Source organism: Hirundo rustica, chromosome 5 (genome assembly GCF_015227805.2).
Source record: "Hirundo rustica isolate bHirRus1 chromosome 5, bHirRus1.pri.v3, whole genome shotgun sequence".
Taxonomy (NCBI): Eukaryota; Metazoa; Chordata; class Aves; order Passeriformes; family Hirundinidae; genus Hirundo; species Hirundo rustica.
The window spans coordinates 47,843,455-47,860,995 of NC_053454.1; the positions used below are offsets into that span (position 1 = coordinate 47,843,455).

Below are 17,541 nucleotides of genomic sequence, written 5' to 3' on the forward strand. Positions count from 1 at the left end.
GCTTCCTTTTCCCTGAAGAAACAGCAGCGTAGTTTTTTTCTGTACCAAATCTTACTTCTGTCTTTGCTTGTGAAACGGTAAGTTATTGTAGGGAGTCCATGATGATGCTTCAAAGAAACATGGATAAAAGTGGAAAAAGATTTAACCTTTTGAAAAGCAGAAATTGCTTTGAAAACTGCATCTTACTGCAGATAAATGTAAAATGCACTCTGGGAGATGGAAGAAGTAAGCAGGTCACAGAGACAGATTAAGAAAACACTCTAGAAAACCATAATGCAGATGCAAATAGGGACTAACAGCAGCTAACAGAGAGAACAAGGTCTTACCATAAGACACAGGAAAGAAAAAGTAAATATTCAGATAAATTCTTGTATTTAGGGCCTACAAGCCAAGAGAGACAGTAACAGCTTTCAAATGTGATATTCAGAGGATGGTACAGCATTGAAGATGCAGTAGTTTTAAGAGGTATTTCTTTTAGGAAGACCATGGAAAGAAGGTAACTAGCAATGAAGAGGTTAAAACCTGGGAACCACTACAGAATTGTTCAGGATCAGACCCACATGATATTTATTGAACTTCAATTTAGAGCTGGTTTTATCAGGGAATGTACACACTGGAGGAGCGGGATGCAAGATAAGGGCCAAAAGGAAGCTGAGATGAGGTGTTGGAGACAGTCTGAACTCAGTATGGGGAGCTGCTTCTCTGGATAACGAGCCTGCATGCAGTTCCACGTGAACCATCTCAGCTGAACAGTTTCTGCTGGCAAAGTTTGCTCATTTAAAGAGAGCTTTACTTTCTCAGTGTTACGGGGTTTTTTTGGGTTTTTTTTCTATGGCAAATCAAAAGTCATGCAGAAAGCTGAAGAATAGCGCTCACTCAAAAAAGGGAAAAAAAAAAAAAAAGAAAAAGAACCTTACAGCTCTTGACAGAGCTTCTAGGTAGTAATTTACAGCCTGCAACCTCTTTTCTGCAAGGATTGGTCCATGGAAAGGAAAATGCACTCCACGTCTTTAAATTTGATGCTGTCAGACCTGTCACCTTCATCTGATGATTGAAAGACTGCAGTGTCACAGCATCACTTCAGGCAGCTGGTGTCTAATTGAGAAGGATTCCTCTATTAACTGTGACCCTCCGTGACTCCTCTCAGGCAGTGAGAAAAAGGGGTTTGACAAGCTGCCTGTAGCTCACAGGTTTCACAGTAGAAAGATGAAGATCATTTAGCATGTGTTGTTTGGGGAAAAAAGGCAGTTGAGAGAGGCTGTGATAACAGTGTCCCCTATAAACAGAAGGAAACTGCTCATTAAACGCAGGAAAGAGGCTGTGATGGGAAGATCTCTCTGGGCAGCTTGTTCAGACCCAAATGAATGCGAAAGGAACGTCACTGGTGATGGCTTTGTGAGTCCTAGGTAGCTGAAATCCTAGTGCAGACAGGTGCTGCTTTAACTGGGGTACCTAAAGGCTTCAATACAGCATATCCCCTCTCCTCTCTGCAGTACTGTGTCACTGGAGTCTTTTTCTTTCCCTGACATTGGGATTGTGCCTTCTTGGGGTATATTCTACATGGCCACTGATGCACTTTAATTAAGGCAGCTGGCATCACTGAATCGTACACAGGCAGGACCTCGTTCAACCAGCGTCTGGAGTGTGTGAAAAGGGAATCTGCATTAAGCTTTGTGCGCTATTTTAAACGTTCTTCACTAATAATATGTCATTGTATTGTCTGATTGCTTTCCCAGCTCTTCACCTTTGGTTGGAGAGAAGACATCCGCCCTGGGGAGCCACTTCACACCAGGAAGTTCTGCTTCGATGCCATCTCGCACAGTAGCCCTGTCACACTGTATGACTGTCACGGGATGAAGGGAAACCAGTACTGGAGCTATAGGAAGGTCAGAGTCACTGTGGGGCATCTCAGAGGTTCTTGAGTCTGTATTCAGCACAGGCTTGTGCTTTCGCATCAAAGAAGTTGTGGTTTAAAACCCACCGCATCCTATTCCAATTTAAATTGTGGATATCTCTAGAATATCTTCCTTTTGAGCATTCAGATATTTAGGTCAAATTTAAATGAAAATGGATCTGATCCAGCTCAGAGAGTGGCTATATTGGATCTGTTCCCTGAAAGGTGTTTTACCATTCTGGCGCTTCAAGATGCTTGTGTCATTTTAACGGAGGCACTGTTGGAAATATTTTCATCCAATGTGACAGCAGCAAGACACGCTGCTCATGAGTTAAATGTACTTTACTACATTTTAAAGATTATAAGTGGCAGAAAAATCTCCCTCCAAAAAAAACCAAACCAAGCAAACAAAAATAATCAAAACAAAAAAAACCCCCACCCAATATTAAAAGCACTGCTGTAAGCCCAAAGGAGGCAGGAGTTTATAAACTAAAGATAAGCAGCTTAGACATTACTTTGATCTGCTGAATTTCAGCCTATTTTTATAAATCACTGGAAACAGGAGGTCAAGCTAGAAACTGTCAGAGCTTCAGTTATGGTAGAAAGTCCTGGTAATGCTTTGTTATGTTGGTAATGATTTGTTATTGTTGTTGTCGTTAGGGTTTTTTAATGGTTTATCAGCAAGTTGCCTTGATTAAAGATTTTGCTAATAAGCTCTATGTTCCATTCAGGATAAGGATTTCTCTGAAGTGCTGAGGACTTCTCTCACACATGCTTCAGTTTTCTTTGACCATTGTGCCTTGCCCTTCACCTTGTTTAAGCTGAGGCCAAAATACCAGGAATTGGTCTTTGCCAGATAAACCTCAATAGTTTCATGGTTCGAAAATATATACAGTAGGAAATTAATTCAGAAAAAATTCAGAACCATTAAAAATAGGTTTCTCCTGTTGCTTTTTTGTGAGTGCCTACTTATTAACTTGTGCCTTTTTAACTTATTTGTGTTGCAAATCAAGGTCCACCAAAAGATTTTCCAGAAATGTAATCCTTTTGAAGCTGAGGTATTGCTTGTAAGAAAGATAGAATTTATGGGGCAGATATTTAGAGGATATAATTTTTGGCGGTTGTATTGCTGCCTATCTGACTTTACAATGCTGTAATAATCCCTTCTTGCTTCAAAAACCTTCCAATTTATCTTTTTGCCTACCCAAGCTGCAAATCAAAAAGCGTTCTTACCTTTAGCACTTCATTGTTGCTTAATATAGCCAGTTCATCAGACAAAATGCAGGTCTGGAGCTACCCTCTGTAAGGCTCGTCACCTTTGATGAGGACAGAATATAGCAGCTGCCTAAAAAAAAGACATTTGGAAAAAATATACAGTGTAAGTTTTATTGAATTCTCAGCTTCATTTTTAATTTCCAGAAGGCTGACAGGGCTCCTAAAAAATTCTCAGTGCGAGACAGGCATTTCCATCTCAGCAAGAAACACCACAAAGTTTTGTTATGGTGGAAGTACTGACACATTCTTAACTGTAATCCCAACCTGACAGCAAGGTGGTCAATTTGCATAAACCTTCAAGTTTAGAAACTGCATTGGAATAACAGAACTATATATACATGGTTTTCTTTTAGTTTAGTTTTACTTTGCTACACAGTAAGTATTTTTTGATGTTTCCTGTAGACTGTATCCTCAGATAAAGGCAGATTTGTATTAGAGATTTCTGGAAGTACAGCTACAACTCCAAAAACCTTATATGTGACATAATCCTTTTCCAGCTTTGAAAGCACCTTGGCAATAGAACTTTTAGTGTTTTCCTCCCTACAAAACAAAAAACTGATCTGTACTAGAGCCCTTTACCTAGGGAATGGTATGCTGTTGAATCTGCGCCCTAAATAAACAAGAATAATAATGTGATTAAGAAAAAGTGTTTCCTTTTAAAAAACAGAGTGCAGGTCAGCCACTGTCTTCTGTTCTCTGCACCACTTATAGACACTGTAGCTTCCTACAGGTCATGTATCCAGCCTGCCAAAAATTCCTCTCATGCTTTAGCAGAAATGACCTCGCTTGTCAATGTCTGATGCCTAATATGAAGCATTTCTTAGCATGCTGTCATATCATGCCTATAAAACTAGAAGATAAGAGGTTTTTATTCATTTAAAGATGAGTCTCTTCTCATGATCATTTGCATCCTTGAGCCACTGATAAAAAGTTACAGCTGTGAAGTGATTACAAAGTGCTGCAAATGCAATTTGAAGCCAGGCTCTATTTTCAGATTCCATACTCTTATATCATAGAAATCCTAACAACCTGGTTCTGGATCCTGAAGAATAAAAACAGCTTAAATATTTTAGTGGCAAGTAGAATACATTAATGTTTTACTTTGGGTAAGGAGTGCTCTTCTGGAAAAAATTTACAGCCTATCCCCATTACATGTGCTTTGCTACTCATTGCAGTACAGTCTCAGAGCGTGCAAACCACATTCTTTTTGGATAAATGAAGCCAAAACTACCACTAATAAACATGTGTCAAAAAACTGTTCTTACTCCCATACTGCTTAAACTACATCTGGGCAGCTATTTGAAAGTCTCATAAGTCTGCAATATTAAGTAATCAATTTTCTTAGGACCAGTCTGAAATACTGGTCTACAGCCAAGTATACCTTTGAGAAAACCCTGTAAGAAGCAATGGAGCAGAATAAATCCAAGAACTACTGCAAACATTGCTGTGGGTTGTAAATAGAAGAATGTGAGTAATGCCAGGACAAAAAAAATATTGGCACCATATCGGAGCAATGTAAGATATTAGATAGATAAATGTAAATAATCTGTAATTATTTGGGAAAATGGCTTTAGCTTCCCAAGCTAAAGCCATTTCTTTGACTCTGATAGTCCTAAGCATGCCAGAGCCAATGATGAGCAGAGCCTACATATTTATGTTCCTTATAGTGAAGGAATACACCTCTGGTTTTCAATTATAGCATCATCCTGGGCTGACAAGTAGTGCACTGATTCTGATAAAGTATGATTCAATTTATGTGCCACAGGCCCTCTACTGCTATTTGTAGAGTAGAAGTATCCAAGAGAGGGCTGATTTAGTAGGTCTCTAAAAAGAAACAATTGTGCAAAATCAATTTCATTATATGATAATTTTACCCTGAGCTTAGTTATTATGATAGGTGCTAGACTGACAGCATCAAAAACTGTGCCCAGAAGACAGGGGTTTCCTCATAGTCTCCTGACAGCTGAAGAGACGAACTGCAAGAGTCAGTTCACTCGTCACATGGGAGGTACTCAGACAGACAAAGACATGTCATAGTGGCTTTTGTCATATGGACATCAGTCCTGCTGAAACTGCACTAGAACTACCAACTAATTTCAGATAAACTACCACAGCCACCAGCTGATAATGACTTCCCGTTGCTCTTGACATTGGCCATAGTTACAGCAGTGACCTATAAGAAATGAAAGGCTCTGTGTGTCATTACCAACCACCCTGAACTGTTGAGACCAATTATTGTATGGAGGCGTTTCTCCTTCTGCAAATAATCTTCAGGCTTGCCTTCATGCAGAAAGAAAAAAAAAAAATTATTCTGCTGTTTTCAGATGTTAGAATTGTCTCTACAAGAACACTTGTGGTTTCTCAATATCGGTGTAAAGAGGAATTTATGCATTTCGCTTGTAAAGCTCTTCTCTGGGATGCACGCAACTGTTACCCCTTAAAGTCCTGAGCCTGTTTCCACTGAAATCCAGTGGAAGACCACCAGACTTTGACCTTAAATCAGCATAAGCCTGAGATGATAAATTAATAGGCCTTTATATCTAAGTCAGCCTGAAGTTTTGCCAGAGTGGTAACTCTGTCCCTATTCTTAAAAGACATTCTTCTTTCCTAATAACCAGACTCTCTAAATAAAAGCACCAATAATGCTTCACTCAAAAGTTTCCTGCCTGTGATATTTCTATAAGAAAGACTGCCAGCTTTCTGGAAAGGCTGGAGTGTTTTTCATAGCAAGCTTTTTGTGCTGAATCTGTTTTCTTTCTTCTTGTACCGGCTATCTTATTAAAGCTTCTAGTGTTCCAGCTTCGGCTTCCTAATAGCTCGGCTGGCCCTCATGCCCAGCTATACTGCAAAGAAAACCATATGCCCCCTTCCTTCAAGGTCCCCCATCAGGCAGCGTGGCTGTGGCACAGCCACCATGTCCTGATTTTGGGCAGTGCCACTACATCAAGCTCTTACTCGTACAAGAGGAGCTGGCAAGGTGCAGATGGGTGCCTGCACCGCCCCATAGGGTGCCTGGCAGTTCTTGCAGGCCCGCCTCATCCTAGCAGGGACACAGTAGCCCCTTGTACACAGTACAGTTCCCCCTTCTTGCAAGCTGAAGTATCCTGCCTGCTCTTCTTGTAGAACATGAGAGAAAGGCCTCTACTCAATTGGTTTGTGCCTGTCAGCTTTGATGGCATCCCTCTGAATTTCAGTCTGGTGGGGGGGTGTGTTCACCCACTGGTTTTGGAGAAAGGCCTGTGCTGAAGGTAAAACAGTGTGAAAGGCAGATGTAACACCATCCCGCTCAGCCAGAGCACAAGGTATTTTTGACTTGGTTCTTTGTTGCATATATTGATTTTAAAAAGAGGCGTTGTACTTTACCATTTTTTCACAAAACCACAAATCAATTAATTTAATCTTTCCTAAATTAAGCAGGAAAACCAACTTAATTTTTCAAAGCGGTTTTAAATAGATGCTCTCTCTGTTTGTTTTCATACTTTTTTTTTTGAATGTGGGGTATTTTTAAAGAGAGTTTTTTATGATTGTTGCTCAGCACCCAGAGTACTTGTGTGAGTTTTTAATCAATTGCAATTTGACAGGTAGATTATTTTTTCCCTCTCACAAACTGGGCAAGCAGGCACATCCTGGATTAGTATTAAAATACTGTCAGGGCATTATCGGCATGGAGGGGAAAAGCCTGAGTGTGGTTTACCAGGAGTAATCTGAGATTTATTTCAACAGATGCAGTATAGTCTGTAGAAACCTTCAAACCATCTAATGACTCCCACATCTGTCTTTCTCAAAACACTCGCTTACATGAACTAAGTATATTGCAACTTCCCAACTCACCACCTGCTCCACTGAGTAGCTTCTGCTTTCACAAAGATTCACATCAGGTTACTTAATATTCACTCCTGTTTTGTGAAATAAAATTAATAAAACTAATCATCGTCAATATGCTTATTAAAGCAACTTAATCCACGCTTACCCTCCCAAAATCTCCATATGGAGCTAAATCAGTGTTAGGATTTCCATCTTATTAGGAGAGAGAGCGCATTTCGGTGGCTGGTGTTAGCGAGGCCACAGGCATTGAATGGGATGAGAACGTCAATCCTGTGTCCATCTGTCCCCCACTTCACTTAATGATTCATTTTTAATATCTTCATCAAGTTGAAGATTTTACATCTCCCCCTGCCCAGAAACACAACACTGCCAAGAACAAGACTTCTCTAAAAAAACCCCAAACAAATCCATTTTTCAGGTTCAGACATTTAAATGGGCTCCAAGCAAATACATGGTATGCAAAGTTATTAAAAGACAATATATTTTTTTCATTACATTATGCAGTTGTTTGTCAGGGACCAAATGATACCTCCTTCTTTCTTGAATCCCCACTTTCATAAAGGATAATAGCCCAAGGGAAGAAAATACTCCATTCTCTACAGCTTTCTAAGAATAGCTGTTGTTATTACACAGGGTTAGTGCACAGAGACCACAAAATCATTTCAAACAGGGCTGTTTTAATCCATGTTCTGTAAAATTAGAACACTTCTAATGATTTGGCATTTGCTACTTAATTCTATTTTTTTTCGTTCCTGTAGGACAAAACTTTGTTCCATCCGGTAAGCAGCAGCTGCATAGATTGCAACCCAGCTGAGAAGAAGATTTTCATGAACAGATGTGATCCTTTATCTGAAACTCAACAGTGGATTTTTGAACATATTAATATGACTGTTTTAGAAAAATTTAACAGCAAGGCCAGTTCCTAGAAGGAAAAAAGAAAAAATGAACATACCTATTTACGTACAGACTGCAGACTACAATTTTGCCAGCATCTGGGTCAAAGGAGTCAGGAATTAAATTTCCTAGATCCAGGAAATCTGTTCTGAGGATTAAGAAAATGCCCCAGCAAGAGCCAGCAGGCTGTCCTTGTGGATATACAGTGTCTGGAGAACTTGGCCAAGAGCCTCACCGGATGCTGCTGAGAACTTCAGGATGAAAATTCCCTTGCTGGTCAAGGGAAAAACTTTGTTTAAAAACTGTTTAAAAGTACTCCAAGTTAATAAAGTGAAACAAAACTCTAGAGTTTCTCAGGTCAAATCCTGCTGTAGTGAGTAGCTCAGAACAGATGCTATGATTTGGGATGGGTTTATGGTGTGCATGACACCTACAGGAACCTGAAGAAATCCCAGGTTTTAGAATTAAACATGCTGGTAGAAGAATAATGATGTCCCAGCACTCCCTAGACAAGATATATGTTCTGTTGACATTCTTTTAATAAAAGGTTGGGTTAAGCAGGTTTAACCCTCAGAACTGCTGCAATTAATTTCAAATACCTCCCTTTCACATTCCATTCATTACCAAAATAGGAATGGTAGAAATCTTAGGGTCTAGAATTACACTGTAGTGAAGCATGAAATAAACTGTATGGTTTTGCCCTCACATTTTCCCCCTTCAGGAAAAATAAAGCAAAGCAATCAAATTTATATATATGATATATTTAGCAATTGTGATTCAAATCCCATTGTCACATAAGGTGAGATTTTTTCTTTAGTGACAAATATAACAGCAGCAGCTGCAGCATAATGAAAGGCTTGTGGACTGTCTGTCTTTTTTAAAGGTAGAATCTTTACCAACATATAAATTAAACTGAAAATAGGCTGGGGAAAAAATCAGGAGGAGAGTGGGAAATAATTGCATACTGCATGCTAAACTAGGTTAGTCAAATTAATACTGGTATGCTGCCGTCACCTAAAAGCATGTTGACTCCCTGCAGTGCAGCTTAAAAGATCTTGCAGTGCTCCTGACACAGAGGAGTGGAGAGAAAAATTGGCAGGAAATCAGTTGGGTGGTTTTGGAGTTTTTGAAATCTGTGGTGGAAATCATGTGAACTTTCCAGAGTGAGCAAGTGGATGGTATTGTAGATGTCATGAGGGAGGAAACAAGTCCAAGCAAGTCACACATTACAATTTTTTGGTACTTTAGGCACAGGCACCATTCAGAGTAACAGACTTCCATCACACTGATGATCATGATGGGTCCGTCACATCTATTAAGCTATTGGAGGGAGAGGCCTCTAAAACATTTTAGGGAGGGTGCCTATCATTCTTCTCAGTTCATACTGATGTGTGGAACATGACTGATAACTTTGAGATTGTTCAAGGTAAGAGTGAGTATAAATTTTTACCAAGTAAATATGTGGGGTTTGCTTGAAAGATGAATTTACAAATGAGAGCACCATAAATGCAGGTAGATCACATCCTCTGTGCTGTAACTCCTTTCAGGTTCCAAAAATAACATTTGTAATTAAGTTGCTTATTTTAATTGTTGGTGAGGTGGCTGACTAACCAAAATATTGATGTGCAATCTACCCTGTTTTAAGGGAGTGGAGTGACTGTGTTTTGTTTATTTCTCTTTAAGCTGTGTTTATGCACAAAGGGCATTGATTGCGTCCAGAGGATGGTTCTAGTACCAGTGTGCTATTTTGTGGCAGCATCTTGTAGTTTCAGGCCATATGAAAGTTTTAGGAAGGGAATTATGTCCTGTAGTATTCAGGATGCATGCACTTGGGAAATTGTGAAATTTCCAATATATTGAACAATTGCTGCAAGTTACTGAAGAGATCTTTCAAATTATTTAAAGGGGTGTGTCCATGGAGTTGTCATTTTATGATTTTCAAATAAGCGATCTTGTTTAGGTATTGTTTAAATTTGATTTGAAGGTACAGCGTGCTCAGGAACAGAAGTAAGGTTCCAGTATGAGGATATTTCATGTTTGTTTAGCTGTCAGTACACAGAATCAGCCTAGCCTCTGCAAACTGTCAGCTTTCCCAGATGGGGTGCTCACAGCATCATTTATTTGCAGCCTGATCATGAGGAAGGAGAGTTTGTGAAAAGAAGAAAATGGCTGCTTCAAATATAAATGTAGCCCTTGAGCTGCTGATTGTAACTGGCCCCAAACTGTCAGTTCTGGGAGCAGTGCAATATGCTCAAAATAGAGAGGCAAAGGAGGATTGCTAAACCAGAACAGATTGGTAGGGTTATATCCTTCAGTGTCTGACTGCATCTCGATGGTCTGATCTTGAGATGTCTGATGGGGACTGGGCTGCTCTTAGGGCAGAGAAATTTTATGCCTTTCAAAGCCCTTGTTGAGTCATATTGCACAGCACCTTACACTGCCAAAGGAAGCCTTGCACTTGCCTGTAGCTGATCACAAATTATGAACTCCAGCAGCCCTTGTCAGAAAGCAATCCATATGACTACTAGTTGTGGAGAAAGAGAACAGTCCTTGCACAGGACTTCTTCAAGAAGTTTCATTAGTAATAAATGATGATTGCTACCTTTCAGTTCAAGTCTGTCTTGGGTGTTCTCCAAAGGTTTCCACTGATAAGAGTATTTCATTACTAATTTACCATTCAGAATTTCTTTAATTCTTCCTGCAACCATATTTTTTCCAGCCAGTAAACTTCTGGACAATTTGATAGATTGGAGAGATGTATCTTCCTCTAATATTTCTCCAGGAGCATTTAACTCTTAACACGTTTCTTCAAAAGACTATGAAATTTCTTCACAGAATTTTCATTCAATACCAGGTAGTATGAAAATATTTTAAATATAGTGCACAGATGGAATTAACTAATGTGGGCTCATAATTTCAGTGGAGCTATACTGACTTCCCCAACTAATGACTTGCTTCAGGTTTTTTTCAGTTGATTAAATATGGCTTTAATCAAGATGTCTGAAAAGAAGATATTTGTATCTTTAAGAGTTCATCAGCATCTACCCTAAATATTTTCCATTTAGGGTTAACTGACTTTCTTTTTTGTTGGTTGGTTGGTTGGTTGCATTTTTTGGGGGGTTTTGTATTTTTTTGTGGCCAGTTAACCACTACAACTGGAGAGAGCAACTGGAAAAACTGAAATAAACTCCAAGTGCAACTAAAATTCTTAAATAACATATCTTTTCCTGCATATATTCTAGAATCTAAACTAAACAGAGGCCTAGTGGGAGAGGGCTCAAAGGAGAGAGGGGGAGCTAGGAAACAAAGCCTTTCTTGTATGGGAGAGCAACCTTGTTGCAGAGACATGACAAGACTTCACTTTTCATTGGCCACAGTCCTACTTCAGAAAAATGAAATTGCTTTAGAACAAATGTTTCTGCAACAGTATGGATATTTTAATGATACACAGCGTTCTTCCTGAGTGTGATCTGTTTAAGAATAAATGGTCTCTAGCTGCTGAACGAAGTCTTGTCTCACAATAAAGACAGACTAAGCTTGAAAGGAAGCTGACAAGCACTTAACAACCTTTGATTACTGGCAGTTTACCAGGCATCAATGTCTCTAGTGACCTTAGTGAAATTTTATGCCACATAGAAGAAACGTGTATAAGTAGCTTGACCAAATTTAGTAGATAGGTGTCACTTCTGCAGGAGTGGGTATTACCTTTGTTTTTTTTAAAAAAAATCATAATCATAATTCATTTGCATTTTTACTGATAACTCCTGCGAGGGACTGAGTGAGGTTTAGCCTACCTGGATGGATTGGAGATGGAGCATTTTAGAAAGAAAGTACTGGCAAGCTTTCAGTGTGGCTGGCACCAGGGGTGCATCCATTAGCTATCTAAAGAGCATCTGTAATGCTGATAACCCAGTGCATTTCAAGAGAACGCAGCACGTATGTTAAGAAAAAGGAATATGATAATGGTTTTATTTCTCTTTTTTAATCCATCGAGGTTGTTAGGAAAATAATTTCAAAGCCCTTGAAAACAACACAACCTGATCAGAAGTAATATTTTTATAGCTGGCACTATTATTATAATGTTCATTTTATTCCTTTGTTTAACCCCCTCCCAAATATGTTCCTTATTCCCTCAAAAAAAGCACAAGGGTCCAAGAGTGCTTTTGCATAACATTTTCAGGATCTTGCCCTGTCTGAAAGTTTTGAAAAGCCTTTAAAAAATTAGGAAATGTAAACCAAAAGATAACATAAAAACCCAGTGAGAAATACTTATTATGTCTAGTGTACCAAGAGACTTCGCTAAGCATTTGCTAAGATAGTATCTTTCAACTGGAAAATTTTAGATGAATAAGTAATAGAGTTATTAAATCTTTAGTGTGTAGTGCTTTCTATTTAAGATTTTTAATTTTAAAAATATGTAGTGAATTTGCATGGCTAGTTGCTGACAGGGGTTTTTTTTAACCACTTGTAATACATAAATCTGTTCTTAAGTCTCCTGAAATATTTCCCTGCTCATATTTCCTTGTTATAATTCTGAATGCAGTGGATTTAAGAAAATCCAAACATATGAAAAAATATCTAAAAGGTAAGAAACATATGTAAAAACGAATAATGAGAAAGTTTAGCTAGAGGAATTCAGAGAAATGCATCACATTTCCAAAGCTTGAGGAGCATTCAGAAAATACATTTGCTCTGTGCAGTGGTTTTCTGTTCTTTCAAGTGCATCATTAATATCAGTGGTACTACTCCTGGGGCAGGACTTCTGAAACTCATGTTACTAGCATTTGGACAGCGTGGTGCCAGAGGGGAAAAAAATCTAGGAAGAGCTTTTGAAAAAATTGCATTCAAACATTGCAATCTGGTATGCCTTAAGATTTTCCTTGTTTCTAAGGTTTCTGTTATCTTAGTATTTTTTTCTTTTTCACAGGACCTGGCAGTACAGTAGGTGCTTCAGTGGGCCTTATGAAAACAATGCAGACAACAGAGGAAGAAGGACGTGGGTTAAAACAATAATAATTTGTGGTTACCTAAAGACGTGTTTACCACAGTACTGTCCACTAGGTTAAATAGACACAAAGAGAAGTTTGTCTATTTTGTGCAGCCAGTTTGGTAGGTGCTTCAGGGAATAGATGAATGAGAAAGAGCCTAGCAAAGTGGGCCAGCAGAAAAGCTTGTACTCAGTAAAAGATGTAGAAAACCTCAGAACTATCCATTTTAGAGAAGGCGGTGAATGAGACATTGAGATAAATATGGACAGTGTACAGAATGTGTGGGGAGCTGCAGTGAGGCAAGTCTGATGAGTCGTACTATCTTAAAGATACTGAGACATAGAAAAGGAAAATTAGGTCCTCATTAACCTTAGTCCTCCTTAATCTTAACAGGATCCCTAACACTGTCAAAGTATTAGTTGATTTAATTAACTTAATCCTTGATCTCCCCACTAAATGATTCAATCTGGAAGGAAGCACAGTCCAAGCAAATTTCTGCTGATCACTCTGGAGCATCTGATCAGCAAAAGATACCACTAAGCACAGTTTAGTCAAAAACCCCAACTGGCACCAGAACTAAAGCAATATTATCAGCCCAAAAGATCTGTAGGCCTCTGGCATCCCTCTGTGAAAAAAAGATTTCACTTGCCTAAAGGAGTGATTGGTGGTAATGATCCCAGATTAAGGAGATCAAGAATTGTGAGCTTTGAAGGAGGAGAAAGGCCAAATGGTGAGATTAGGAGTTGGCAGTTTAATTGAGAGAGGAGAGAGAAAATAGGTGGTAAAATGGAAAAAGTAGGAATCAGGTTTAATTCCTATATAAGAAGGTATAAGAAGGAAGTATAACCTACAAGGGTCAGCCACTGAGAATTTTGGGTACCTCTTCATAGCAGGGTTTGCATGTTTATTTCCATCACAAATATTCAGGAACTCAGAGACAATCAAGCCCTTTTGCAAGGGCTTACATTTAGAAGATGTTTCTGCTGTTGCAGGTCCCTTCCTCAGGATAGGAGGTGCTTTGATCTTGACTTGGCAGAGCCTCAAGACTTTTCTGCCTCGGGGTACCTGGCTTGTTCTAGCAGAGGAATGGGGAAGAGAAAGGCACCTGAGAAGGGGGAAGTTCTGTCATTATGGGCCAGCCTCACTACAGATTCTCTCTGTGGAAGAGTTATAGCTCATAGCAGAGAGAGACAAACATCCTTGAGGAAAAAAAATTGCATTGGTGATCTACTTTCTCATCCATTTTCAAAATTCAGTGCTCCCCAGAGAGTGGAGTATGTAAGAACAGGAAGCATCTTACTCAGAGGATATACTTGGTACAAATGTTTAGAAGCAGATTAGCTTCTTGACTTCAAGTTTTTAACTTTTGATTGTCACTGTTGAGCTAATATGGATACAAGAAACTGAGTAGAATTATTTTTAAAAGTGTTTTTTTTAATATAAGTCACCAAGGGGTTATAACAACTTTAACTGAAGGCATTATTCCAAGTCTGAAGTGGGTGTCTAATCTATGATGAGTGCATGATACAGGTTAACCTCTAGTCAAGCTGCAGAGAGTCAGAGGCTTTATTTGCAAAAAGACAGAGATTGTCCAATGTGCAGCCTTTTGCTTACAGATTTACAGGGCTCTAGTTTATTCCCCAGCTTGTCAGCAAAATCAATATCTATAATGATTCCCATTATCAGAGCAACAATTGCAGAGATGGCAGTAAAACATGATCTTTTCCTTCCTACTAGAAGGGAATCCTTTCACTGGTTTCCTGTATGTCTTTATGCACCTCCAGAGTTTATTTGTCACTGGAACATATGGATAAAAGTTATACCCTGTCCTTTCACTAAACAAGTTCCTAGGAAACCAGAGTACCAGTGTAAAGACTGTACAAATGCACTGTCCAAAGGATTGTCAGCCAAGGAATGGGGGTTTCACACAAAAGGAAAACAAGCCTCCCTAAATGGACCTGGCCATGTGCACTCACAGCCCAGAAAGCCAAACATGTCCTGGGCTGCACCAAAAGCAGCAAGGCCAGGGAGGAGATTCTGCCTCTGTGCTCTGGTGAGACCTCACCTGCAGTGCAACATCCAGCTCTGGGGCCCCAGCACAGGAAGGACATCAACCTGTTGGAGCGAGTGCGGAGCAGGATCACCAAGTTAATTAGAGGGATGGAACACCTCTCCTGCGAGGAAAGGCTGAGAGAATTGGGATTGTCTAGCCTGGAAAAGAGGGGGCTAAATTCTTTACTGTGAGGATGGTGAGGTACTGGAATCGGTTGCCCAGAGAAGCTGTGGATGCCCCATCCCTGGAAGTGTTGAAGGCCAGGTTGAATGGGGCTTTGAACAACCTGGTCTAAGGGAAGGTGTCCCTGCTCACAGCAGGGGAGTTGGAATGAGAAGATCTTTGATGTCCCTTCCAACCCAAACCATTCTGTGATTTGTTCAACTTTATTCCTGTCATATCAGCCTCCAAATTGCAGCTACTGCTCTACTTCAAAACATGGTAATCTACACCTGAAAGAATAGTGATGCATCAGGCCTCTGCAGCCAGTTTTTCATACAAATCTGCAACATGGCTATATAAACCTTTTCTTTTGGAGTTGGAGATTGTTCTGCACAGTTGTTTTCCTGGCAACTTTGGCCTGACCTGCAGTTTTCCACCTCAGACTCTGTTGATTGAAGTAGCTTGACATTTCCCAGCTTTCCAGGTAATGTGGTTCATTGCACATCTCCCAAGACCTCACAGCAGTCCAGTCCACACACACACACACACATGATTAACCAGTGCTAGGTAGCAAAATAGAAATATGTGGCCCTTCCTGAGCCTTTGAGGTGCTTCTACTTTATCAACTAGTCTTTCTGATGATCAGAATGTTTCCCAGGCATCTCTGTGATTAAACACACTTTCCTGCAGGTATCCTGCAAAATATCCATTTCTCTCACTTTTCTGAGAGTCTGGAATTACAGCCTTCACTTGCTGTTAAACAATATTCAGGACAAAACATTTCCCGGCAATTCAACTATTATAAACTATATATAAAGGGCCAAGAAGAACTGGAGACAACTTTTGTGTAACCCCTGTCCAATGTCCCAGTAGGCAAGACAGCCAATAATGAGCTGGGCTGATAAGCAGCTAGTAGAGATCAATCAATAAGTAAGATGGAGTGGTCTAATTTTCTGTGAAACAAGATCAAAATATTTGGTTATTGTGATTTAGAAAATATAGCTCTCTTAAAAAATGGGGAAAATATTTTCAGGTGTGTGCATTTGAAGTATTATACAATAGACTGCAATTAGTAATATATACATTATAATAAGTAAAATGAAAGCATACACTTCTGTGCTGACTAGTCTGAGATAGTTGGCTTAGATGTTATTAAACAATAGCTGTAGAAAATGACCAGCTTACTGATGCATTAAAATAATGTTTTCAGGACGTGCTTAAAGGATTTACAGAGAGCACATGCCTGTAAATTTCTGGAGTGGTAAGAAGCTGAACTATGTAATAAAAATTGTACACCTGTCCTATTTTATATTTGGATGTATTACGTTACAGAATACAAAGTAAAAGATTGCTAAACAGCAGTTTCAAAAGTTACCATGATCTGAATGAATAAATACCTCTCAGAAGCGACAGCAGAAATTTTTCAGTTTGTTGTACATCTCCTGCTGCTAAAATAACCTGCTGTGTCGGGTGGGTGAAGAACCAGACAAACCCAACCAGCTGCAGGGCTGCCCAGGGCCATATTGCTGCTCCCGTTCCTGCAGCTCCGGCCATGCCAACTGTGTAATATCAGCAGAAGGAGAAAACAAAGTCTTCTCCTTTAACAAAGAGCACCGTTAGCTCTGGCAGTGCCGTAAATCACGTCTTGAATGGCCACCGAAATAAGAGAAATAAAGAAGTGAGGACAAAACCCTTGTGTACACATAGTAGTCCTCAAGTGGCAAGTAAGGAAGCATTGAAAAAGTTTGTGAGGACTTGATTCCAGTGAAAAGTCATGTAAGTCAAGATTTTTTTGTCCCGCTTCCACACCAGAAGAGAACCACCCACAAAGCAACAAAAAAAATCCCAAGAAATTCCTAGCACCACTAGTCTTTCTTCTACCTACAACTGATAAGACATAAAATACATCACCTTCATTTAGAGGATTAACTGTAAAAGTTTAGGAGTCACATATAAGAACAGTAGTAGCCAATCATCTTCAAAGACTAAGGAAGAAAGAGTTGATTATTACATATTATTTATCTTTAAAGGAATTATTTTTCTTTTTTAAAATTTGTGTCTCTTTAAGTCCTATAACTTAATTTTATGTGTACCCATACACTTCAGTTCTTCAGTGCTGTACATCTATCCTAAAACCTTCTAATCAAATATTGTTGATTAAATCCATCCCTGACATCTGCTGCATGTGGCAGAGTTGTGGTAGGATTTAAGGGGACACAATGTAATTTTTATTTATTTGTGAGGGAGAAGTTAAAGTGAACATTGCTTACAAAGACCCTGTACATCAAATCTAGCAAACTAAGAGAACTATAAACGTGGATTGAAAATGTGACTCCTCCTTGTCTAGAGAGCTTAAAGGATACTGTAGTCAAATGCAAACTGAAGACAGCCCAATCAGGGGAAAAAAATGTGATTTTCTACCTAACCTTTCCACTTAAACTGTTTGGGAC

At 39.3% G+C, this 17,541-nt stretch overlaps 1 protein-coding gene across 1 annotated transcript in view; it reads left to right on the forward strand.

Moving 5' to 3' along the window:
* GALNTL6 (polypeptide N-acetylgalactosaminyltransferase like 6) overlaps positions 1-12,191 on the forward strand; it is a 443,050-nt gene extending 430,859 nt beyond the window's left edge. Inside the window, exons 11-12 of the mRNA XM_040065326.2 lie at positions 1,737-1,886; positions 7,753-12,191. Of these exons, the coding sequence (XP_039921260.1) occupies positions 1,737-1,886; positions 7,753-7,920 (318 nt within the window). The 3' untranslated portion in view covers positions 7,921-12,191. The remainder of the gene's footprint in view (positions 1-1,736; positions 1,887-7,752) is intronic.
* Positions 12,192-17,541: the final 5,350 nt, after the last annotated feature.